The 26539-nt window shown below is 41.4% G+C and overlaps 1 protein-coding gene across 5 annotated transcripts in view; it reads right to left on the reverse strand.

Moving 5' to 3' along the window:
• The window catches only part of clasp1a (cytoplasmic linker associated protein 1a), an 81781-nt gene that overhangs the window by 30713 nt on the left and 24529 nt on the right, over window positions 1-26539 (reverse strand). For all 5 annotated transcript variants that reach the window (XM_080456586.1, XM_080456584.1, XM_080456585.1 and 2 more), the window contains exons 7-21: window positions 26422-26519; window positions 25493-25563; window positions 16209-16349; window positions 15880-15953; window positions 14510-14602; window positions 13647-13792; window positions 13323-13458; window positions 12202-12272; window positions 12053-12112; window positions 11532-11609; window positions 9167-9334; window positions 8666-8712; window positions 8193-8363; window positions 3330-3443; window positions 377-538 (exon numbers count right to left, since the gene is read on the reverse strand). In XM_080456586.1, coding sequence (XP_080312712.1) covers window positions 377-538; window positions 3330-3443; window positions 8193-8363; window positions 8666-8712; window positions 9167-9334; window positions 11532-11609; window positions 12053-12112; window positions 12202-12272; window positions 13323-13458; window positions 13647-13792; window positions 14510-14602; window positions 15880-15953; window positions 16209-16349; window positions 25493-25563; window positions 26422-26519 — 1630 coding nt within the window. The remainder of the gene's footprint in view (window positions 1-376; window positions 539-3329; window positions 3444-8192; window positions 8364-8665; window positions 8713-9166; window positions 9335-11531; window positions 11610-12052; window positions 12113-12201; window positions 12273-13322; window positions 13459-13646; window positions 13793-14509; window positions 14603-15879; window positions 15954-16208; window positions 16350-25492; window positions 25564-26421; window positions 26520-26539) is intronic.

Below are 26539 nucleotides of genomic sequence, written 5' to 3' on the forward strand. Positions count from 1 at the left end.
GAGGAGCAACACGTTAAAAGAGAGGTCAAAACACACAAGCCGGGCTGTCAGGAGGATTTTAGAGGTAGTGGTAGGGTGGAGGACATTGAGGGGAGAGAGATAGGGGGGGGGTGACGTTTTGACAAGCTGCTGTGTGTTAATTCAACACAAGCATCAGAAATAAAGGGTTGATCATTCACAAAAAGGCGATCAAAAACTTGAACAACACAATGTCAAAAACTAAATAAAGGCCAACATTGAATTGTAGGTGAACTCAAGTGCATTGATCTGATCCGATCTGCGCTGTTATGAATCAACTGATCTGATCAGATTTTATTTGCACTGATAACTGATCTCGACTGATTTGCTCTCATTTGATCAGACGTGATTGTCTTACCTAGTCCCAGTCTATTGGGGCTGGGCTCCCGGCTGCAGCCGTGACTGCGGGGGATCCTGCTGCGCTTCTCTCCCGGTGTGCTGCAGGCTGAGACACTCGCCCTGGACACCCGACCATAACCACTGCTCAGGACCTTACCAGGAGAAGTGGAACGACTGCCGGCTACACACACAAAGAAACACACACAGACACACACACACAGAGGTTAGAATATGTCTGCGATCACATACACACACACACACACACACCTTTAACAACATGCTGGGAAGAGGCTCAAAGCTGAAGACCCGTTATAAACACACCTGTGACATCACTGTATGTACTTTGTAACTTTAATGACACATTACTGGTTCAGCTCATCAAACTCACTGGATGTAAAGAGTATAATGAACTGTCACCAGAGACGAAGACCAACAGATGTCTCCATAGAAGGAGACATACAGAAAAACAGCTGAGAGGGTGAGACTGTGTAGGAGAGACAGACAGTAGGAAAGCTGAGAGGGAGACGGATGTAGTGGAGTTGAGAGGAGGCGACAGTGTAGGAGAGACAGGGATGGTAAGAAAGCTGTGAGAGAGACAGTGTAGGAGAGACAGACGGTAGGAAAGCTGAGAGACAGACAGTGTAAGAAAGACTGACAGTAGGAAAGATGAAAGGGAGACAGTGAACATCTTAACTGCTACACCGCTGGTTCCCAAACGTTTTCAGCTGAGACTAAACATTTGGTGTGTCCCCGGGACCCAAACTTACAAAAACATCAGTTATGAATGAACCACTATTTAATAGTGAAAGTAGCCAATCTACAAGCTCTTTTGACATAAAAATAAATAATGTTTTTAGGAAATGCAAATAACTAAATAAATAAAAAAAAGTTAATATTTATTTCCGACCCATAAAATGGATCCGTGACTGAAAATTGGGTCCCGGCACACTGTTTGGGAAACACTGTGCTACATCACTGATGGCTAACAATGGAGATTTGTCACAGGACGTGGAGACAGGATTTCAGCCTTGAATGACCAAACAAAACGGACGTTACTTTGGGACACAGACAGGAGGGTGTTGGGTCGCGATCCAGGATCACGCTGTGCTGTTTGGGGAGGGGAGGGGGGGGGGGAATTGACAAAATGGCTGAACATGTGACAAGACATATTTAACTCCAACCAATCAGCTTCTCAGACTGTGGATGGGTCTGTAAAAAAATTATATATATATAATAAAATAAAACAAAGGCACTTAAATGGAACATGCAAACTAAAAAGTACAGGAAATGAGGCGTGCAAATCTGTCCCGAGCCAAGAGGGCCTGGGCTAAGGAATGAAGCACTGTAATTGGATGAAGCTAGACCCTTACCACTGACGGTATTGGCTGATCTGGATCCTGGGAGATGGAAGGGAGTGTCAAGACAGGTCAAGACAAAATGTCACAGGAAGTGTTATGCTTGTTTATTTATTGTTTTTGTTTTCTATTTTTACCCAGCATGCATTGGCCTGCTGAAAATTGTGTGCGTTAGTAGTGGACCTAACACTCTCATCAATATAAACACACACACATGTACACGCACGCACAGAAAAACCCTGCCATGCATGTAGGAAGGGACACACACATACAAGAAACACATCACATACACACACATAGAAACTGATAATGCATTACACATTCAACATTCTGTATAAGTATAGAATGTTGAATGTAGTGATATGTAGTGATGTGTAGTGACGTGTGTGTATTATAAAACGTGTGTGTATTATAAAACGGTCAAATCACGCAATCTGATTGGTTGATAGGTGTGGTATAATAACCATGCCACCAAAGTGTAATGTGTTCAAACAGTTGTATATCATTGTGGCAATGAAAAACAAACAAATATTAGGCTCTTAACTGTCGGTCAAGGAGAAATCTACAACAACATCTAAGGTGAATTTGCTTAACAATGGACCTACAGTATGAACCATGTCAACCTTAAAAGGACGACACGCAGAGCTGCAAGAAGATGATATTGATGAAGTCGGAGGGAAACGTGAAGCGAATAGTTATGGTCCGTCAAATGTTTGATGAATGGTGTCAGGGAAATGGTGTAGTTTCAAAACTTGACAGCAGCAAAGGTGTGGTTTAATGACATTTTGAGGCGGAACTAACTATACGTACCTCGACAATGGGTGCAGGGCTAAAAGTACTAACATTAACCCATTCAATGCGGGAACGCATCTACAAATGTCTACTAATTTAAATCCTAACAGGTTTCTGAAAAACGTATGTTGCTATATCAGTGGTGCTCAAACTTTTTCATGACCCCCAAAATGATATGTATTTGGTCGCCGATCCCCATCTCAAAATATTTTGTTCCAGGGACCCACAGAAGCAAAGACTTGAGTTACAAATGTTCGCTTTAAAAATATACATAAAGATTTGCACAAATGTAAAAAAAAAAAAAAAAAAAGCAGATCTACAAGCTCTGAGCTTGTATATCTGCTATTTTTGAATAGCCAAAGTATAAAATAATGGTTATAGCTAAAATCTAAACGGACACAGATGCGCTCCCGGGTTGAATGGGTTAAAGAGGTAGAACCCGCACACCAACAAAGCAAAGTCATCTTCATTTGAATAAGGTCGACAAACTTTTAGGAGATTCTAAATGAAAACATTGCAAAGTAACCGTAATGCTTGTGCAGGCACCAGGCAGTCAGGGACTTCTTTCTTGTATAAATTATTCTTGTAATGATGTTATTAAAAACTTTTAATTCGTTTTTCCTGTTGCCATATTTGGCAACCGTTTTATAAAAGTAATAACTCACTCCAGGCCATGATATACAGTACATTGCAGGCCTATTGCGAGTTATTGCTTGTGTATGTACTGTGGAGCTGTAAACAGTTAGTATATCTATGCAAAAGTGATTCTAACTGTTATTCACTTTGTGTGTGCCTGTGTGTGAGTGTATTGGTGCGTTCACTTACGCTGAGACTGGGAAACAACTTTGGCTCTGCTAGTGCTACGACCTCTACTGTCGACCATGGTGGAGTTGGAGCTCACAACACTGCCTGAACTCTGTTTCCTGGTACGAACACGACCTGGAGGAGAGGAGAGGAGAGGAGAGGAGAGGAGAGGAGAGGAGAGGAGAGGGACAAATAAAGAGATAAACAGACATGTCATATGCGTTGAATCTATCTGAACTGTGGACACACTGCAAAACAGAACATGTCTGGAAGGAAGAGCAGACATACCTGGATCAAACATTATTCACAACTACTTTATCAATGTATTTGTTTCAACCAACATGTCATACCAGATGGGTGGGGTTTTCAGCATCAGGTCATGTGAATTATTGTCAGGTATACAATCACAGAAAAGCATATGAACCCCAGCCTCCCTATTCAAGCTCACTTGTAGATCTGCTATTTTGGCGAAGACATTTGGTATAGACGGAACAAACTGCTTTTCAAGTACTTTCTTGGTTGTACAAAGATCCCGTCAGTCTTTGTATGATCCTATGATGCAAACTAGGAATGGGCCATTTTTATGCCATGGCACTAAAGGGGCCAGGCGTCTAGAACAGGGTTTGTCTGTATCTTTGTCCCTACAAAATTAGACCAGTCACAGCGCAGCTCATACTGCCAAGTGCATACGGAGAACCACACAGCTCAGCTGACAGTGCTACACCAATCACAGCTCAGCAACATTAGCACACAAAGCTCACGTTAGCGCATAATTGTTGATGTGTAGGAATTGTTCAAGATAATATGCACATCACTGTAGCGCAAGGCAAAAGGATGAAGGAACTACTAGGCAATTCTCCCAGGCTCTGACTACAATAAGAAAAGTAGGCTATTTAGGTGGATTAAAATTGGTCACTTTAGGGATAATTAACTCAGCTAACAGTCTGAAATACATTTCAATTTCACAGGGAAGCTATGCTGTTTTAGACTGTGTTTTGTTTTCAAAACGTGTACACTTGGTTTTTAATCTGCGGTTAACCGTAGCATGACATCATACAGTATTTATAAAAAATATCACTGCATCATGTACTTGAACGCAGTGAGCCGTCAACAAGACAACCATGTCAGTACAGACATAGAGCCTACAAGACAGAGAGCGTTCAAATAAAATGAAAACCTTTCGTTTATTTTAAACAAAGATTTGTGTGGTGATAAAACAACCTGAGAGTGCAATATTCAACATATACGTGTATCATTCCCTCTGAGTCAGCTCTGACACACAACACACCTCAAAGTGTTTGTCAATCAGAACAATAACTCTCACACTGGAGTTCATTGAAGAAATGGAAGTGGAATAGGGCAAAATACCACCACAAATCCAGTGCAAAGTCTAGTTACTGTGTTCACAAGTTGTACAACTGCTATAATTACAGAAGAATAATGGATTGAGCTGGTCATCTCATTTTGACAGAAACTGATCTCACTCCCTATATCAAACATATCCCCCACCCCACACACACACACACGTGCATGCACACACCCACACATGTAAGCACACATACTTCGGCTACTTTTTAACCCTAAACAGGCACCTTGACCTTGACCTTGACCCTTATCCAACAGTATCTTCTGATAAAACATGTCCGGCAACAACGTGACCCTGATTCAACTGTTGGACTGGTTGATAAAGACATTCCGCAGACACTCTCACTGAAAACAAAGCCAGCTAGCCTGTTACGCAACACAAAACATGTCCCGTGTCCCCTCGGACATACAGACAATGATGAAGAAAAGGAACAGGCTTCTAAACATACAGTCTTTCCAGAGATATAGTATTAAGTATTGTCTTTTTAACCCCGCGATCACACCAATTGGTACCCTGTGAAGTAGCATGCTGCCGGGGTCATGTCCCGTGGGGTAGAAGATTCATGGTCTGTTGTGCGACAGTTTCTCACACCAAAAACAGCTGATCTACAAGCTCACAGCGCATCGCATTCGTACCTTGCCCTCACTGAGTACACAGGGTCATGAGGTTGAACACGCAGACATGAAACTGATGTTACCCAATACGTCACCTACACGGGTCATTAAACATTAAACCTTCTAAGAAGACCAAAGAGAAATGTCACATTACAGTATGCAGGCTTTATCTTGGTAATATGAATACACAGCACAACTTAGTTCCAATACAGAGCATTAAACTGATTTTTTTATAGCTAACTGAGTTTATAGCTATAAATAATTTTTTGGGGCTTTACATGCACAGTGTAATTAGTAGCGTAATAACTGCACAACTGGAGTTACAAACCAGAAGAAAAGGTGTGTTTTAACATCACGCAAATCGGAAGTCTGATTTTTCATATTCCATCATGAGTGGCTAAGATTGACTTCTACTACCTGGCCTGTCGGAGACCTGTGCTCAGAGGAGCACATTTTTCTAGTCTTAATTCTTATCTCATGATTTTCATTACTAGTTGAACAGTAGTTAGTTACTATACAGTAGTTAGTAGTTGAACAGTAGTTAGTTACTATAGTAATTGTATGTACAGTAGTTAGTAGTTGTACAGTAGTTAGTTACTATAGTAATTGTACAGTAGTTAGTTGTATAAGTAGAGCAGGTCCATGCAGACAGCTCATGCAATCCACACAGTTGACCAACGAGGGAAAGACACAGACCAAGAGACGTGAAAAGAGGGAAGAGTCTACCTGACGGACAAAGAAAACACACACACACACACACACACACACACACACACACACACACACGCACACACACTTCACATACACAAATCTTACCATCATTTCTACCAGGTGTGCCATCTTTTGACATTTAAGAAAGATGTTGGAGCAGCGAAGAGGAGAGGCAGAGATACATTAGTAGCAATATAAGCAGAGTGAGTGAGTGAGTGAGTGAGTGAGTGAGTGAGTGAGTGAAGGCTGCAACATACACCAAACAAAGTTGACCTTTTTTTCAGCCTCGTCAATAAGAAAAAAACACAGTGCAATGCTTTTGTTCGTTTTGGCAGTTCTTGCACCTCCAAGATTTTCTAACGAACATCACAGCAGAGACACCACTGCGAACATTGTGTGTGATTTCTCACACACTCAATGTGCTTGTGATTTATCGTTTTATTTCCGTGATCTGCCAGCAAAGTGCCATGGACAGTTTTGAAGAAATGTTGGCTGAGGATTTTAGGTTAGGTACCAACCTCAATTATCCCTCTCTGAGAGACAACATGTAATTAATTTTGAAATGGCAAAATCTCTGAGACAAATGAAGTGAAAGCATATCGGAGGTTGATGTAAACAGATCTGTGTTCCAGCTCTGCATACAGTGGGCAGGTCTGACGTTCAGAACTCGGAGCTACAGTGAGTATAAAACACTTTCGTCCTCCGAAAAATGTGTCGGTTTCAGCTAGAACTGCCAAAGCTGAAGAAAGTTCAACTTCATTTGGAGTATGATAACAGTTTGAGTGAGTGAGTGAGTGAGTGAGTGAGTGAGTGAGTGAGTGAGTGAGTGAGTGAGTGAGTGAGTGAGTGAGTGAGTGAGTGAGCCTGATCATTAGTTATGACCAATAGGGAACCATGGTGACCCATTGCAGAAGAGCACAGGAGGAAATAGACATTGTGAGTGTCTAGAAGATTAAGACTGAATTACACGTTCAGCAGCTCAATCAGGTTGGTTGATTATTCCTCATCATCCTAATCCTTTAATGTTGGTGAAAACATTAAAAACATCGTTAAAAAGTGTGAGGGGTTTTTCATCAGACTAGGAGCCTCCTCAACCTCAGCAAAACCATTAGTCAAGTGTTGCTGAAACTCCTCGTACATCAACACTGGAAACTCTCAGTTCCTGTTGACAGAGCAGTGTAATGATACGTACAGAAGTTATTAATAAGCCCCCTCAGACCCATAAAAGCCAGTGATTTAATGAGAAAATGTCTCAATATTTCATGAAGATGGGTTTTGAGGCGGTTTCATTATTTTGTGTAATTTAAAGGAGAAGTTCGAAGTTTAATATGGAGACGACACATGTGAACTGAACTGCTGTTCTCAACAATTCTGTTCGCCAAACACTCCATTGATTGAATAATGACCAAAAAGAGCAGAAAAGAAAGGACAGCATGCTTTCTAGCAGGCAACAGCCTCTCATGGCAAGTTGCTAGATTGAAAATCCGTTCTTTTTGGCAAGTGACAGTGTCATGCGATGGAGAATAATTTAAAAGTGAACGCACAACGAAACTTTGGTAGAGGTTTGGGTTGTGTAGTTACCTTTCCATGAAAATATTGCCCTGATATCTTCAACAGTTGCTCCGTTGACTGATTGCACAGTAAAAAGGGTTTCAATGTCGCTCGCCTCTTTTAGCACACAGACTGACACAAACAAGCAGATTTTGTCCATGTATAACATTAGAAAACCCAGCTCCATTTTCTTTTTTTCCCCCTTTTTTTTAAAGAAATGTCAACTTCCTGTTGATTTTAGTATTTTAGTAAGTAAGAAGTTAATATTTGTATTAAAAAACAAACAAAAACAAACAAACACAGAGCCAGGTTTTGTAATGTAATTTGTTTGTGTTCATTGTGTTCTGAGAGAGCTTTGAGACCTGTTTTAATGTGCAAGTCATTTGGCAAAATGTAATTATACATTTCTAATCAACGGTGCAACTACTGAAGATATAATGGCAAGGTAACTGACTACACAACCTAAACCTCGACCAACGACTCATGTGCTTATGACCCGATGACAATCTTATATTGGGATTAGACAGAAAATCATGTTTGGCTTCTTTCACTGTTTTGGACAACTTTCTTCCTTTGTTCATTTGTGTTCCTGTTGTTCCACCGTTCTCTGGGGGGTTAGAGGGAGGTGACTGGCTGGTTTACCTAACGAGGCGTAGGAGCCGGGCGGCAGGGTGGAGGCGGAGCTAAAGGGGGAGGCGGGGCCGGGGACGGTGGAGAGGCGGGACTTGGCGTTGGAGGCTGCGTTGACGTCGATGTCACTGCGGGAACGCTGCAGGGAGCCAGGTGTGGTTACCCTACCGCTAACCAGCTTATCTGAGAGAGAGAGGGAGAGAGAGACATAGAGGCAGAGAGAGAAAGAGACAGAGAGAGACAGAGAGAGAGAGGGGGGGAGGGAATGAAAGAGAAAGAAATTGGAATTTAGAGAAGGAAAGAGAGTTGAGTAGTAGTTGTTACAGTGACTTGTTAAATTCTCACTTTAGCCTTGTGTCCTTTGTTGTGTAAAGAACACAGAATAGCTTCAAGTTTAATAATAACTAACATAATTATGATATAAATTAGTTATAGTAAACACACAACTAGATGAATAGAATGAATACAGGAAGTAGCTGGCTTACTCCTCGTCATGCTTCCTCCAATGACACTCTTCACTGACAGCGGCCGGCTGGGGACAGACAGACAGACAGACACAGTCACCTTAATGAGCAGACACTCATACAGACACACACACACGACAGACATGACACACATGACACACATACAAATACTATGATACCACCGCTGAAGGTCAGAAAGCTTGTATCTCGCTCGGCCGTAAGCCGCGCTTTGACGACACTTTCGGTCGGGCGCCGGAAGTGTCGTCAAAGCGCGGCTTTCGGTCGAGCACATTCAAGAACAGGTTGCCTAGTGTTCTCTCACTGTAAACATCAGATCTCTCCAGAAAAAACTAAAACAAAGCTATTAAAATACACGATTTAAAGAAAGGACAGTTTTTTTTTAAATTATATCATAACGTCATAATAAAGGTAAGAATAACGTCGGGCGAAATTCTCCTTTAAGACAATCAGCCCAAGGTGTGTGTGTGAGTATGCGTTTATGAGTGCATATTGTGTTCTTACTTGAGGCTCTCCTGCGAGGAGGAGGAGGAGCGATCCGATTGGGGGAGAGACGTCACACTGTCGGAACCCTTCAGGTGAGACTGGAGAGCTCTCTGATAGGTCAACTCCAGAGCCTGGAACAGATGCTCCGCCTCCCGGCTATAGTGGCCGTGGAAACCCCAGTAGCACCTATCAGAGACAGGGGGCGGAGACAGGGGTGGAGGCGAGGTTTAGATCACATTTTGATGTATCCTCCAAGACGGGGGGAAAAATAAAGAAAGACATGCCATCTCCGGTTTACTTCCTGTATCTGCGTGAAGTACTGTAGGTCAGTGGTTCTCAAACTTTTTCATGTCAAGGACCAGCCCGCGGACCCCTATTTGAAAAGATATGCCAGGCAGGGACCCCCATAACAGAAAGTTTTTACGGCTCGAGCAGTGATTCTCAACCATTTTAATTTCAAGGACCCCAGTCTAAACCCTGAGGAAGACTTTACTTTTATCATGGCTAAGAGCTGTGCAGCCTCATCCTTTGTCAACACAAGGACCCCCAGTTTGACATGCATTAGGCTACAGACCCCCATTTAATGGCATTTCTATCTCTGGGACCCCAATTTATATCGTAAAATCAATGTTAATTTAACTCTGAGAGTGTACAAATGGAACCAAATGGACCCGTTGGGGTCCATTTGGTTCCATTTGTACACTCTCAGAGTTACAGACCCATAAGGGTCCATTTGGTTCCTATCTATCCATCATTTAGCTGGGGACACCCTGGAACTTCCTCAAGGACCACTTTTTTTTTAGGAGACCGGAAGCAGGTTGGAGTCTTATTATTTCCAATGGAAGAGTGAACGTGAACACAGCTTCTGAACCATTCTTTAGCCCCATGGTCACTGAACTAAATATTGGACCCGATCGTCACAAGCCACACCATCTTCCTAAGCTTTTCATACTAAAATGGCTTTTTTTACGGAGAGACAAATCAGGAGAAAATCAACTTTATTATCGACCTTTCACTGTCCCAGCTACACACTCTCCTCGCGGGATCTAGCACCAGTAAACATAGGCGAGATCTGCCGTCAAACGGCGCCCACTTAGGAGACCATTTGTAGGATTTGTGTACCATTTCGCCTCCAGTGGCTCCAATTGGGATGGTGTATCTTCATAAATTAACCATCTTTGATATTGTAAAGCCGTGTGACACCATCTTGGTATTCCATGCTGATATATAATAATGCATTACTTCGTAAAGATTAAAAAATAATAAAAATGTGATGATAAATGTTTTAACAATTTGAGTCAGAAACTCATTTAGATTAGCTAAACAGCAGTTACTGTAGCTTGCAATCTAAGCTGGATTGTTTAGCTACAGATGAATCAGCTAGATGGAGATACATGCTGTTATTAATAGATAAGATAACCATCCTTAATGCCATCATAACAATAAATATACATTAGATCATCTCTACATCACATGTTCTTCTAACCAGCGAGGTGATTATAGTAAATGAAAACATTAACTAAAATGGAAACTAGCAATGAAAAATATTAAGTGGACTAAAATAATGAACAATCATGTCTGACGTACGGTACTGTAACTCAATAAAAACTAGAAACTTTGGTTCTAAAACTAAATCATGTAAAATAAAAATATATGGGAATGATCTTCCATTTTTGCATTTTTAGCCCCACTAGCAGGCAGCAGGGCACTACAATGGTCCAACCCTGCCCTGTCCCCTATGTGGGGCTTCTATTTATGTAGCTTTGCCCAACCTTTCATAACTTTTGAACTGCTTGTTGTTAAAAGCCCCTAACCACTAAACCACCTACCACCAGCAGGAGGGCTTTTAGACTGTCTTTGAGTCAAACACAAAATGAAAGCAAAGGGATTTTCAGATCTTTCTGGGGGGTAGCTCAATCTCTGGCCACAAGATGGCAATGTTTCACATCAAGTCACGCTGTCGGCTACCAGCAGTAGCTATCAAGAAGGAACAATACAGTCTTTAACATCAACACCAGTGTTTTTTTGTTTTGTTTTTTATGTTCTGTTCTGTTATGTTTTTATGCCTATTATGTTATGCCCATAAGTCAATATGAGAACATGATTCATAAAGTAATACATTTCATTCACATGTTGTCAAAAGCAGAGTGTGTGCAGAAGATAGTTTGTGTTTATTTGTCACTAACTTCTATTCAGGCTGTGAAAACACTTCACAGCAGTCAGATGTTACAGTGAGCTTTTGTTTTCACTTCCTAACTGTGTCACCAGCAGCAGCAGCAACAACAACAACATTGTAATCTGATTCAACAATATAACACTGAAGAAAGATCAGTTGTATTTGTAAAGTAACAGACTTGTACAGTGTGAGTGTGTAGGTACTTACTTCCGGGCGATGCACCTGGCCTCAGAGTCAGCATCGTGGATTCCTTTCTTTATGGTCTCAGTGAGGACGGCTACGTGTCTGGGATAGTATGGAAACATGATGCAGTCAAACACACACCAAATACTGACTGTCTGTCAGTCTATCTATATATCTATCTATCTATCTCTTTCTTCTCCTCTCCAGGTCCACAGATAATATGAACCTGGAGGTTTTCCCCCATGCTTTTTAAACTCCCTGCCATCGGAGTTGTCATAGTTACAGAGACAGGAAGTCAGCTGTAGGCTGGGAGGGTGGGGGTCTTTGGGAAGATGATGAAGATGATAATGTCTCTTTTAGGGATTCATCAATTTAAGCAGCCTCATCAGTCGCTCACCCAGCCAACACAGAGCCATGCTACCGAATTAAATGTCAACATGGGAGAGGAGAGGAGAGGAAAGGAGAGGAGAGGAGAGGAGAGGAGAGGAGAGGAGAGGAGAGGAGAGGAGAGGAGAGGAGAGGAGAGGAGAGGAGAGGACATTCACCTCTCCAGTGTTTTGGCGTGCCATTCCTGCAGTATGAGATCCAGGAACTCATAACAGTGTCTGAAGAGACAAAACAATGTGAGCTAATTATTATGTGTCGGAGTCACTGAGTCTCAGTATATATATAACAGTGAATTGCGAGTCCTTACCGCCTGACAGCCACTGATTTGACTGTGCAGTTAGTGGTGATGATGGGGATGAGACGAGGGAAGTGTGTGTGCTGAGAGACACAGAGAAACACACAGTAGATTAGCCACAGTGCCCCTGCAATGTCCAACAACAATCCTACTGTACTGTAGCTTGAGAGCGTTTCAAAGGAGAACCATTGTGTGGCCATTATTAATCAGTTCATTTTCGTTTCATTTCTTCATTTATTTTTTATGTATTTTGAGAAAGTACACTAGATCGGTGAGTTGGATCATTACAGCGTGTGCATCTACCAGCATGAATGTAGATATTTCAAAATATACTTGCAGTACTAAACGTAAATTATGCTGAATGGTCCATTTCACAATCATATTATTGGATTGTAATTATGAATGCATTATGATTATGTCTTCATCACTTTAATGTTGCAGCTGGTAAAGGTGGGGCTGATTTTAATCACTTAATATGCTGCTGTGTAGATTGACCTATAATAATACATGTTGTTTTGTATTAATTACAAAACATACTAAAGCTGTCAAATAATTGTAGTGGATTAAAAAGTGCAGTGTAGTTGAGTAGAAGTATAATGTAAATAAAAAAAAGTTAAAGTACCTCAACATTTTCTTAAGTTTAGTACCCGAGTAAACATACTTAGTTAGTTACTTTCCACCACTGCCGCAACCATCCCATGCAATGTGCTGCATGTGATGTCATCACATGCAGCACATTGCAGCAAGCAGAGACATTTGGTCTCGACACTGATGACACCTTCCATTACTTGGCTGATGGCTGTAACTATGCAAATTGTACACAACGGTACATATTTATTTGCATAGATGTGCTAAAATACTTGCAATTAATTTAAAAGAAGGAGAAATTCAAGTGGCTGGTGGTCTGCAATATTTGAGAATTTGAGAAGCGAATGAGGATTTGTTTTATTGTATCTACTGTAAAATATAACAACTGGTCTATTTTAACCACTTAACTCTCTAGTCTTACAGACCCGGACTTGAGTTACATCTGTACTTTGAGCGCTTTTTTCCATCTACACCAAATGTCTTCGGCAAAAATAACCGATCTACATTTTGGGGCGACACCGTGGAGCGGTGGGAGGTGTATTTACCCTGAGTATGAGGCGTATGGTGGCGATCCCTGACGTGGCCATGACCTTGGCACTGTTAGGAACCAGGTTCAACAGCGTGGGCATGATGCTCTCTGCTCCGTGGTCAAACTTATTACCTAGCAACCATGACAAGTATCTGAGAGAGAGAGAGAGAGAGAGAGAGAGAGAGAGAGAGAGAGAGAGAGAGAGAGAGATCTGCCTCATCAGTTTCCAAATAAAAAAATATATTTTTTATAATACATTAACCCACATAAGAACACATGTAGTAACAGTACATGTACATGTGCATCCTCCCCTCCCCTTCCCTCTCCTCTCCTCTCTTACCCCAGGGTGAGGCAGGCCTCTCTGACCACCTGTGATCGGAGGTCCTTGGCTGACAGTTTGAGTGGCGCCTCCAGGAGGCGCAGCTGCTGGGAGAAGCCCTCATACTGCGGTGCTCCTGCTATGATCACAGAGCGCACCTTCTTTAACTGAACCACCAGGAGCAGCACAGGATGGGGAGAGAGGGAGAGAGAGAAACACAGAGAGAGAGAGGGAATTAAATGTCTGTCTGTCTGTCTGTCTGTCTGTCAGGTTCAATGTCAACCTCTCTATCTGTCTGTCTGTCTGTCACAATTATTACATAATCGTCTAATCGCAATATTTGAGATAATCACAATCGTCATAATCGTTTCCATGTTGAGGATTTTTCATATATTTTCAAACTTTTTCAAAAATAGTGGAAATAGCAGATCTACAAGCGCACAACGCGTTGCGATGCGACGCGTTGTGAGCTTGTAGATCTGCTATTTCCACTATTAATGATTTTTTAAAAGTATAAAGTCATAAAATATGTCAGTAATATCTTTGTATATTTAAGTTATTTGTCATTACAAAGCCTAAAAGGCCAAACAGAAATTAAATGTGTATTCGTATGTTTCAATGTCAAAAAACACAATTAAATCGTTAATCGCAATTATTATTTGTGTGACAATTAATTAATCGTCAACTTAAATTTGTAATCGTGACAGCCCTATCTGTCTGGTTCAATGTCAACCTCTCTATCTGTCTGTGTGTCTGTCAGGTTCAATGTCAACCTGTCTGTCTGTCTGTCTGTCTGTCTGTCTGGTTCAATGTCAACCTCTCTATCTGTCTGTGTGTCTGTCAGGTTCAATGTCAACCTGCCTGTCTGTCAGTCAGGTTCTTACCGCGGTCACTCTGTGTTCCCAGTCATGTTTGTCATCATTCAGAACCTCTCTGATCTTAGCCAGTTGATCCTCCAGTTCTCTGTTGGAGTAGATCTGTACAAAACAACACGTTACTTAATTATGATTGTGACGTGAGATTTCTCCAATCAGGCACAGTAAAATGTTACCATATGTTTACCAGAGATAGAATTTGACCTTCTTGACATGGTTTCCATAGCAATGGTGAACTGACCTACTAAGGTATTTGTTTGGTGAAAAGTCAGTGTGTGAGTGTAGGTGATTGTTAGGTTAAATTTCTCCAGTTTGGCACATTAAAATGTTACCATATGTTTAGTAATGTGTGTGTGTGTGTGTGTGTGTGTGTGTGTGTGTGTGTGTGTGTGTGTGTGTGTGTGTGTGTGTGTGTGTGTGTGTGTGTGTGTGTGTGTGTGTGTGTGTGTGTGTGTGTGTGTGTGTGTGTGTGTGTGTGTGTGTGTGTGTGTGTGTGTGTGTGTGTGAGTGAGTGAGTGAGTGAGTGTGTGTGTGTGTGTGTGTGTGTGATGTGTAATAGTCACATTTCAATGGGCTCATCAGTCACGTTACTGAACTAAAACAGTTTTACTGCTTGATAGGAAAGGACAATTAGCCAGGTTCGCATTGATCTGCTGATACAAGAAAAACGGTTTAGTCCAGGTGACTTCTTGGCCACTGGTCTTGCGGGTACACTATGCGCGCACAGCAAATGACCAATCACAATCATTCACAGAACTATCCTGACTGATTTACGACAACAACAAAAACAATTGAAGTGTCTTGTGGTAATGACTCTGACCTCTCCCCTCTCTCACACAGAGACACCTGTGTTCCAATGGATTCCATGCAGTTATTATTATTTTATTTATCATTATTAATGTCACTAGTATTATCACTATTATAATTTAGCATTATTAGTATTAGTTTATTTTGCTTTGTTTATTTTTGTTTGTGAATGTCAAATGACACACGGATATGGATATAGATAAACTGATAAACTCATGTCAGACTTAGATTTGTGTAATTTTGTGTAAGATTTGTGTTTGTATATAAATAAAAAAATATATAATTGCGAGTTTTTCTTAAGTAGTTATTACTCCCAAGCTATAGTTAATACTTTCCATTGGTTCAATATTTTATAATAAAACCCATAGACACACTTTCAATTTCAAAGCTTTTCCAATATAGCAAAAATAGCTACAACCTCGTTGTGAGCTTGTAGATCGGCTATTTGTGCTACTTTTGTGTGACACTGTAGTATAGTATGATGAAGCCATATGGGTAAGATATATGGTCATAAGAGGTTTCTGCCTGACAGAAACGATATACTGTGTATAGATAGATCCGGTGTACTGCACCTGAACAGATGGAACATCTTCAAAGGACTTGATGAAGTCATCTTCATCTACAGCTCCTGCAGCAGCCTCTTTACCTAAACAACAAACACCTCCCTTACATCTCTACACCACAACAGCAGCATTAGCAGTAAAAGTAATACAGATAATGGTACTAATAGTAACACTGGTAATAGGAATACGGGCGGTGGTAGTAGTAGTAGCAGAATTAGTAATGGTGGTAGTAGTAGCATACAGTACTAGTAGCACTAGTAATAGTAGTAGTACTAGTAGTACTAGTACTAGTACTAGTAGTAGTAGTAGTAGTAGTAGTTTTAGCAGTAGCCACTAACTTGTGATCTTGGCCAGAGTGCCTGCACTGGGTCGCCTGACAGCGCTGGGTGTGGTCCTCCGGCCACTGGAGGGCGCTTTGGAAGACGAGGAGGAGGAGGACCGGCCTCCGTCAACAGAATCCTCATCCTCAAAGTTCTTATCTGGAAAACAATAAGAACAGCGGTTACATTAGTCAAACTGGACAAAATGTTCATAACCGTGACTGAAATAGTCACCGGCGTGTTCTTATTGCAATCAGTGTGTGCGTATCGTGAACCCACATATATACTGTAGGGTCAATCTGCTATCTTAGGCGCTCTCTAAATAGCAGGGTAATGCTGCGCTGGGGCCCTGCGCTACACTTGTTTAGGCCAGGTCAGAGGCTGAGCAGGTCAAAGCGCAATTGCTGTTTGACTCTTCTCTCTGTAGATATCATTGTGCTGTGATTGTGCCAGACCACACCTCAGGGCACAATCTAATCTTATCTAATCTAATCTAGTGGGGTCTCTGAGAGGACAGGTAGGTTCTGATAGGGAGGGATTATAGAAGATCATAAAGTAAAATCATTCTGGCAATAATCCAGAACACAGTGACACCTGAGTCACCTCTCAATCCTACAGAATGACAACAAGAAAAATGTAATAACGAGATATCAAAAATATCCTTATTTTGAACTTTCAACTCCATCATGAATGAACATAATTCTCCAAAATAATTTCCTCTCTGTTGTCTTGATTCTGCACCCGTTTTATTCACGTTGTCACCATTATTGAATGGAATTGAGAGAGGAGAGGTCTTACGAGAGCATATCCTCTTACACACTAGCCTCCTCAACATGTCCGTCGAGCTTTCCGCCAGCAGTCTCTGTGTGTGTGTGTGTGTGTGTGTGTGTGTGTGTGTGTGTGTGTGTGTGTGTGTGTGTTGTGATTGGGCCAAAGAGGGTGGGGCCTACAGATTCAGCTCGCATTCTCACAACAGCTTTTATTGAAATCGTTTTTCACACCTTTTTATTACTTCAAATAGCAGATCTAAAGACTCACAATGTGTCAAATTGTGACGCGTTGTGAGCTTGTAGATCTGCTATTTTTGAAAATGTAGATATTTTTATTTCATAAAGAAATTAATAATAATAAACTTTATTTGTATAGCACTTTTCTTAACAGGGTTACAAAGTGCTTCTACAGTTAAAAACAATGCAATAACAATAATGAATTATGTCAAAAACAGAACAACTGTTTTCATCAAGTTCCTGTAAATTCCACATTCACTCGTTTCCTTGTACAGAAATGACTCAAACTGTTGTGGCAGATGTAATAAAGGAGGCTCCCACGTGGTGTGGGAGTCAGTTGTCGAAGAAGTACTCACATATCAATAACACAATGTAGAAATTCCCTATTCTAAGTAAAAGTCTGCTATTCAAATTTTACTTGAGTAAAAGTACAAAAGTATTGGCAAATAGCAAAAGTACAAGTACTCATTACACAGAATGTCCCATTTCACAAGTTTTCAAAATGTAATAATAATAGCAAATCTACAAACACACAACCCGACACAATGGAAATACTCCAGTATAGTATATAGTCAAAAATACTTCACTATTGTACTTAAGTACAGTACTCTCTCAAGAGAGAGAAGTTAGCAGTTTATTGACTACAGCAGTGAGACGCTGATCACACAAATACCACCGTTATTTATCACTGTCATGGGAGTAATTAGCACAGCAGACAACGCACATGCGCAGTTGAACACAAACACACATGCACACACACACGCGCGCACACACACGTCATTAGTTAGTATCAGACATCATCTGTTTAATGATGCACGACCACACCCATCCAGTAGGTGTCAACGTACTGTATCTATCACGCCTCACATCCTTTCTCACTCTTCATACCAATATACAGTATGTTAGAAAATATATTACTTTAGTTTGCATATATTACTTCGGCATTAAAAATAATCATATTCATAAAAAAAACTAGGAAAGTCTTTAGAAAATAATCTACCTGCTCGCACTGAACTCATACACACAGCACAGTCACGACGCACACATGTTCAAAGGCACACACACATGCTCAGTATACACACATGCACACACATTCAAAAACATACACACACTCGTATGGTCAACCGTGCACAGGTTTTGTTTTAATCTTCATCACGACAACCTGACGGAAACTTTAATCAAATCTAAGTTTTTTTCAAATTGATTGGAACATTTTGCACATGTTGACAAACTATCAGTCAAACAACATCGGTAACCGGTGGTCTAGTGTGCTCCAAAATCGGGATCAGGATCAGACACATCTGGCATTGGTCGGGCTCTACAACAGGGTTTCTCAAAGTGGGTGCCGTGACGCAAATCCAGGGGTGCCGCAGAATACTTTGATAAAATTTGGAATTCATCAATATCGTCAATATAAGTTTAACCACTATAGTTAGTAAAACAGACCTGAGTTGCACTACTTGGTGCGTTCTTTTTCAAAGTTATTTACAGGGGTGATCTGAGCCAAAAAAAAATGACAACCACTGCTCTACAACACAGACCTTTTCAACATATATTTCAACAGACTTTCTTCAATAGACCTCAAAACGCCTCCTCAATACAGAGCTCCTCTGAAGTGCCTGGTGGCTCAATCAGTGCACTGACCACAAGCTAGGGCTGGGCAATAAACCGAAGATATATCAAAACAGATATTTAGAACCAATAACTGAGTGAATCTTGCTCATGTTGGTTAATCGAATAATCGAGAGTTGTTATTTAATTATAATCTTTTCCTTATACATCAACAAATCCACATGAAAATAATATTCTACATTTTTTAATAATCGAATAAATGGATTAGTCTAATTAACCAGACTTTGTTGTACAAGGGTGGTGTCCAAAAAGCGAAAATAGCCAAACTACAAAAAAGTGTAAAAAGGAGATCTACAAGATTACGTCAGACTTTGTTGTACAAGGGTGGTGTCCAAAAAGCGAAAATAGCCAAACTACAAAAAAGTGTAACAAGGAGATCTACAAGATTACAACACGTCACGATGGGACACGTTGAACTTGAATCTCCTTTCCACACTTTTTAATTGTAATCGAAGTGAAAGTTTTAAATAACAGTTATACTGATTTGAAGTCATATCGCCCAGCTCTACCACAAGCTTCTTGTGAGTGGCGAGGACCCGGGTTTGAATCTCTCTGCCCTCGGTTTACTGTCTCTCTACATACACTATTATTTCATTAAGCAATATAAATGCCCAAAATGATGTTGTAAACAACAAAAACAGACCTTCTCAACATGATTCAACTCTCATCCACTGTTGCCTGTTGTTTTTACCATGCAGGCACACAGGAATTCACTCACTCACTCACTCACTCACCCACGCACGCACGCACGCACGCACATACACACAAACAGAGAGGCCACCCTCTCATGGAAGCCCTTTCATCCACAGGACCATGTGGGTAGAGGGGCTACTGGCCCAGTTCATTTGGCTCCCTCATGGTAGAACAGGAAGACAATGATATCATTCATAAAACTGGGTTCATCTCACCCTGTCGGTATCTCTCTCTGTCCTTTCTCTCTCTGTTCTTCTCTGTTCTTCTCTGTGTGTGTGTTAAAATAGGCGAAAAGCACACAGACTTTTTCCCCCAAAGCCGAGGAGTTAGACAGGGATGCAGCCTGAGTCCAACACTCTTCAACATATATATCAACGAATTAGCAAAAACGTTAGAACAGTCCACAGCTCCAGGCATCCCCTTGGCAAACACAGAAATCAAATGCTTACTTTTTGCAGATGACCTGCTGCTGCTGTCTCCAACCAAGGAAGGACTACAGCAGCAACTTGATCTCCTACACAAATTCTCCCAGACATGGGCCCTGACAGTGAACCTAACTAAGACTAAAATCATGATATTTCAAAAAAGATCCAGCCGCCAAAACCATCAATTTTTCCTAAATACAATCCCACTAGAACAAACAAAAAACTATACCTACCTTGGCCTAAACATCAGCAGCACAGGGAACTACAACCAAGCTGTAAAGGACCTGAGAGACAAGGCAAGAAGGGCATTCTATGCTATCAAAAGAAACATCAAAATAGACATCCCAATTAAAACCTGGCTTAAAATACTGGACTCTGTGATCTGTGAACAATTTCCCTCTATGGTTGTGAGATCTGGGGACCACTAGCAAACCATGACCTTGAAAAATGGGATAAACACCAAACCGAGACCCTACACACAGAATTCTGCAAATCCATTCTCCGTACCCAGCGAAAAACACCAAATAATGCATGCAGGGCAGAATTAGGACGATACCCACTAATTATCAAAATAAAAAAGAGAGCACTTAAGTTCTACAACCACCTAAAAGAAAGTGACCTAGATGCACTCCATAACAAGGCACTCACACACACAGCGAAACCCTAGAGAGATGCCCCCTCAGCCAGCTGGCCCTGGAACTCCGGGCACAAACACAAACAGAGCCACGAGATAGAAAACCCATTGGACTAAACCAAATTATAAAACAGCAAAAGGAAAACTACCTGACACACTGGAAAGAAGCAACACAAAAGCAGAGTAAACTAGAATGCTATCTGGCCCTAAACAGAGAATACGCAGTGGCAGAATACCTGAGCACCGTGACTGACCCAAAACAAAGAAAAATCTTAACTAGGTACAGACTCAGTGAGCACAGTCTTGCGATCGAGAAAGGTCGTCACAGGCAGACCTGTATCCCGAGAGAAGACAGACTATGCACCCACTGCACACAAAATGAAGTGGAAACCGAGCTACACTTCCTAACCGTCTGTCCATTGTACCAAGACATCAGAGACACATACTTCCCACAGATTACAACCACACACGGAGATTTTGAAAACATGACCAATGACAAAAAACTCCCATACCTGCTGGGCGAAGTACAACAATGTGCAAACACAGCAGCAAGATTCGTGAGTTGCTGTGATAGGAAAAGGATATCAAACGGAACACAACCACCCTAAAGACTAATCATTGTGTATATTCCGGCACTATACCTGCACCCAGTGATCTTGGTACATAGAAATTGACCTATCGAAGATTCTGACTTTCAAATGTACATATTTTTTGTTTTGATTGTATTGCTGTATTGTTGTATTATGCTTTCTGCTTTGGCAATGTAAACGTATGTTTTCTCATGCCAATAAAGCCCTTTGAATTGAATTGAATTGAATTGTGTGTGTGTGTGTGTGTGTGTGTGTGTGTGTGTGTGTGTGTGTGTGTGTGTGTGTGTGTGTGTGTGTGTGTGTGTGTGTGTGTGTGTGTGTGTGTGTGTGTGAGAGATTAGTATGTTTTCTTTGAATCGTGTTCTCTCATCTCTCTCTCTTTCTTGCACTCTGCTTTCCTATAAGCTGCAAGACAGGAGCACACATGCACATAGGCACACGTGCGCATGCAAACACAAAGCAAGCATACACAAACAAACACATATACAGTATAGTCATTCCAAAGCCATGTGACTCACCAGGCTAGCTAAGTATTGATATAAAATAACCAATGACACACGTGCCTATTATGTCTATGCATTAACACAGTAGTGTCTGTCTGTCTGTCTGTCTGTCTGTCTGTCTGTTTGCCCAATTAAATATAATTGGGTGGAAACCAATTGCAGCCAACAACTTAGACATAACGTAGACATTACACGTGTGTATGTAATATAGATATTGGGTGGAAACTGGAAACCAATTAGAGCCAACAACTAAGATCTAAGACATGAGACTCTTAAGAAGTGATCATTGTGTTATGTATTATGTAGCCCATGTCCACAAAGAACAGATCAGCAGCTCTGCAACGTTTATGTAACAGCACCGCAGGAGGACTCTCTCTCTTTCTCTCTCTCACACGCACACACACACACACACACACACACACACACACAGCCGATACAAAGCAGCTCTCTCAGTATTGAGGACAGACGCAGTCACACGCAGCCAAAAAACGCCACCTCCTCTGCAGTTATAAATACCCTCTATTATGTGCATTATGCTAGAAAAGGTCCCACATAGACCCCTAAACATGTTCGTCACAGCCCTCATGGTACCACTTTAAGAAGACTTCAATGACAACAGTCAAGCTTGGATGAAGAGAGACACCAAATGAAGAGAGAGAGAAGAATGAATACAAGTTATGGAATGTGAGAAAGGAACACACACCCATCATAGTCCCCAGTGTTCACAGCTGCAATCCGGATCTTATTTGAACAAATACAACTTTATTTTAACCTGTATGGTAGAGTATGTTAATACAATATAACTAGTACATCTGTAGCGGTTGGAGGTGGTCTCCCTTAGGTTATTAGATTTTTAGATGGGCAATTGCATTTTTTAGATTTGAAGTTTTATATTGTAATCAGCAAAAGAATTCAGTGTTTTTAATGGCACCTGTCTTTTTAAACATCTGTGATCATGCTGAAAGCTGAATAAACATAAACATAGTCTTCCATTGAGACATTTAGACCCTGGTGTCAGCTACTGTAGGACACCTACTGGTTGACAAGTAGTATTATAAGCTCAATATGTACCCTGGCCAAGCAGGGGGTTTGGCTCTTGAATGAAATTTGGTCTCCCATGTGTGTCCATCTGGGTCCATTTACACTCTTTGCAGTTAAATTACCAAATTAATGAATGATTTTATGACATGAGATGTTTTGTTTCATGAGCTAAAAACTTTGGCTGATAGATTCATGTGATTGATAAATGTGTTTATTAACATCCATTCTGCACAGATATTTGATGATGGAATCCCACGGTACCACAGGACAGGGAACTGAACCCTCAACCCTGGTCATCACCAGCCAACAACATCAAACAGGTATTTTTAGAGCGTCGAAACGTACAGTATTAGCATACACTCATGTTACACAACGAACACATGCACACACACTCATCAATAGACACACGTATGCATATTCACCCATGAATGCACTCATGTACATGTGTACACACGCACATACACACTCACAGACATGTGCGTGTGCATGCACTCATGAATGCACTCGCGCATGTAAACACACACATTTCATTAAAGACCTTATCAGCATCTATAGAGGTGTTTACTATTAAAACCTGTGTGTGTGTGTGTGTGTGTGTGTGTGTGTGTGTGTGTGTGTGTGTGTGTGTGTGTGTGTGTGTGTGTGTGTGTGTGTGTGTACCTTCTCCAACTGTCATATTAATCCTTCCTTCCAGAGAGACGAGTGGACACTGTTTTACAGAACACTGCCTCCGCTCTCTCTCTCTTTCTCTCTCGCACGCTCTCTCTCTCTCTCTGTTTCTCTGTCAGTGTTTTTCTCTCTGTTTATCTCTTTCTCCTCCCTCCCTTCGCTTCTCTGTCTCTCTCACCAGTAGACATTTTAACCTCTCTCACCCACAGAGCTGTATGTCTACACACCACTCTCTCTCTATTAATAATACGTTATTATCCATTACACACACACACAAGACTAAATACACAAGTGTGAACTCTCACGGGCATTCACACACTCACACACACACACACACACACACACACACACACACACACACACACACACACACACACACACACACACACACACACACACACACACACACACACACACACACACACACACACACACACACACACACAGGGTTCAGTGTTTCCATGTTATCTCAACTCTGAGACAAGCAGACCAACTTAAATGCTCATTTGAGCTCAGCTGTTAGAGACTCTATGAGACCATGATGTCATTATGATGAACACAATAATAACAACACCCATCATTCATCCTCACAGCAAGTCGGTGTGACACAGGAAGAGTGTGTGTGTGTGTGTGTGTGTGTGTGTGTGTGTGTGTGTGTGTGTGTGTGTGTGTGTGTGTGTGTGTGTGAATGCCCGTGAGAGTTCACACTTGTGTATTTAGTCTTGTGCGTATAGTGTGTGTGTGTGTGTGTATGCCGGTGAGAGTTCGCACTTGTCTATTTAGTCTTGTGCGTATAGTCAGTGTGCGTGCGTGCGTGCGTGCGTGCGTGCGTGCGTGCGTGCGTGCGTGCGTGCGTGCGTGCGTGCGTGCGTGCGTGCGTGCGTGCGTGCGTGCGTGCGTGCGTGCGTGCGTGCGTGCGTGCGTGCGTGCGTGCGTGCGTGCGTGCGTGCGTGCGTGCGTGCGTGCGTGCGTGCGTGCGTGCGTGAAGCTGTCTTTCCATTAGGTGCTGAAGTGCTGAGGTGTGTGTGACCTCAGCATTTCTGTCTGAAACCCCTCAGGAAAGACATCATGCTCAACGGCACAATGTGACTCCACCAATACACCTCTCTGTGTACTGCAGTGTTATATATGTGTATTATAGTTTGCTAACACTAAGACTGGAACTAAAAGGGAAAGAATAATTGTGTTAACTGAAACTAAAATAAAAACTAGGGTAAATAAAAGAAAACTAAATAAAAACTAAAATTAAAAATTAAAAACTATATGAAATTAAAACTGACAACATCATGTCTGCTTATCCTACCATTTCAGTTTCTATAGATCAAGGTTTTCATCATAATAACTGAAAAAACTATTCCAATTCCAATTCCTAAAACTAAAACTACTTATGCACTTTTAGAACAACTAAAACTGAACTGAAATCAAACACCAAACAGAAAAACAAAATAAAAAGTAAAACTAATGAATATTTCAAAACTATAACTCTGGTGTACTGTAGCATGACTTTAGAAGTAGTTTAGTTTATCATTAGCACACTTGGAAAGAAAAAGAACAGTAAAATAGTAAAATACATGATACAATGATAATATAATGTAGTATACATGCATGGCTAAACTCTGAATAGCAGTGGGGACATATTTTTTTGTTTGCTGTATTTTGGGTCTGTAAAGAGCTTGCTTACGTTATGTTTGTAAACATTGTAGTAGTGGTAGTAGTTTTATTTTGGTCATTAAAAGCAAATTAATACAAAGTCTTCATTTGCTATCATTGAAAACATAGACCAAAAAGGTGTAGGCTGAAGTCTTACTGTGCCTCCCTCTTTAACCTTTAATTGTCGTAAAACAGACATACATTTTGATTTGTGATGGAATAGGAAAGTTCCATCAGCATATTTACAGTAGAACAGAACAGATTCTCTCTCTGTTCTTATAGGGGGGAATGACATCTGATCAGCTCAGCAGTCAGCTGCCCCCTGTGGGGAAACTCATCTACTCTAACCCCAGGCTTGCTGTCTGGCCTCCAGAACTGGTCACATGCACCCAGGAACAACACCCACACCCACACCGAGTGTGTGAGGTGGGTTTAGAAGGATTAATCATGTAGCTCACCTGATGCTGAAGATGGCATCATGTTCCCTGCTCGTTGAACCTCATCGAACTTACTGAAGATTACATTCAACCTAGAGACATACAGACAGACTGTTACTCAGTCAGTCAGTTCATCACACATTAAGTGTAGGTGAGAGTAGATGTGTGCAGAATCCCATGTTTAGGTGCCTCTATAGAGCAGTGGTTCTCAAACATTTTCATGTCAAGGACCCCAAAAAAATTATTTGGCCACGGACCCCCATCTCAAAATATTTTGTTTCAGGGACCCCCAGAAGATTTGAGTTACAAATGCTGACTTAAAAATATGTATATTCAAAGATTTGTGCAAATTTCCAATTTTAAAAAAAAATTGCAGATCTACAAGCTCATAGCGCTGCACTCTGTGCCGCGCTATGAGCTTGTATATCTGCTATTTTTGAATAGCCAAAGTATACAATAATGGTTAAAGTGGTTAAAATGATTGTGATGCTATATTAGCATATTTAGCTGCGGACCCACTGGTACCCCGCCAAGGACCCCTGGAGGTCCCCGGACTCCACTTTGAGAACCAATGCTCTATAGAGCACACCTCCAAAAGAGCTTTGTTTTGTGTTGCATTTGTATGCAACACGTCAAATAGAAATAGAAAATAGAAACGCTATTTCCCCCCTGCAGCTTCTTCGGGGTCCAGCTGGCTGCAACCCATGACTTACGCAGCCCTGGGTAGGCCACCCAGCCTGTCAGAGATAGGAGAAGGAGTGCACCTTTCTAGTTGAATCTTGTTTTATAGCAAGAATAGGAAATTGATCCTTTTCCCAGAAGAGGGGGTGTGGCAGTGTACATGGCTCCACAACACTTGAAGGTCTGCTCTATAGTGTGTGTGTGTGTGTGTGAGTGTGAGTGTGAGTGTGAGTGTGAGTGTGAGTGTGAGTGTGTGTGTGTGTTCGTACCGTGACTGTGGAAGGCCTTTTTTGCTGAGGTCCATTCTGACTCTCTCTCCAACATGTCTGTAGATCTCAACCAAACAACCCATAGCTCCGTCACGCACCTGAACCACACAACACAACG

This window comes from Gymnoscopelus braueri (genome assembly GCF_963280865.1).
Source record: "Gymnoscopelus braueri genome assembly, chromosome: 18".
NCBI classification, from domain to species: Eukaryota; Metazoa; Chordata; class Actinopteri; order Myctophiformes; family Myctophidae; genus Gymnoscopelus; species Gymnoscopelus braueri.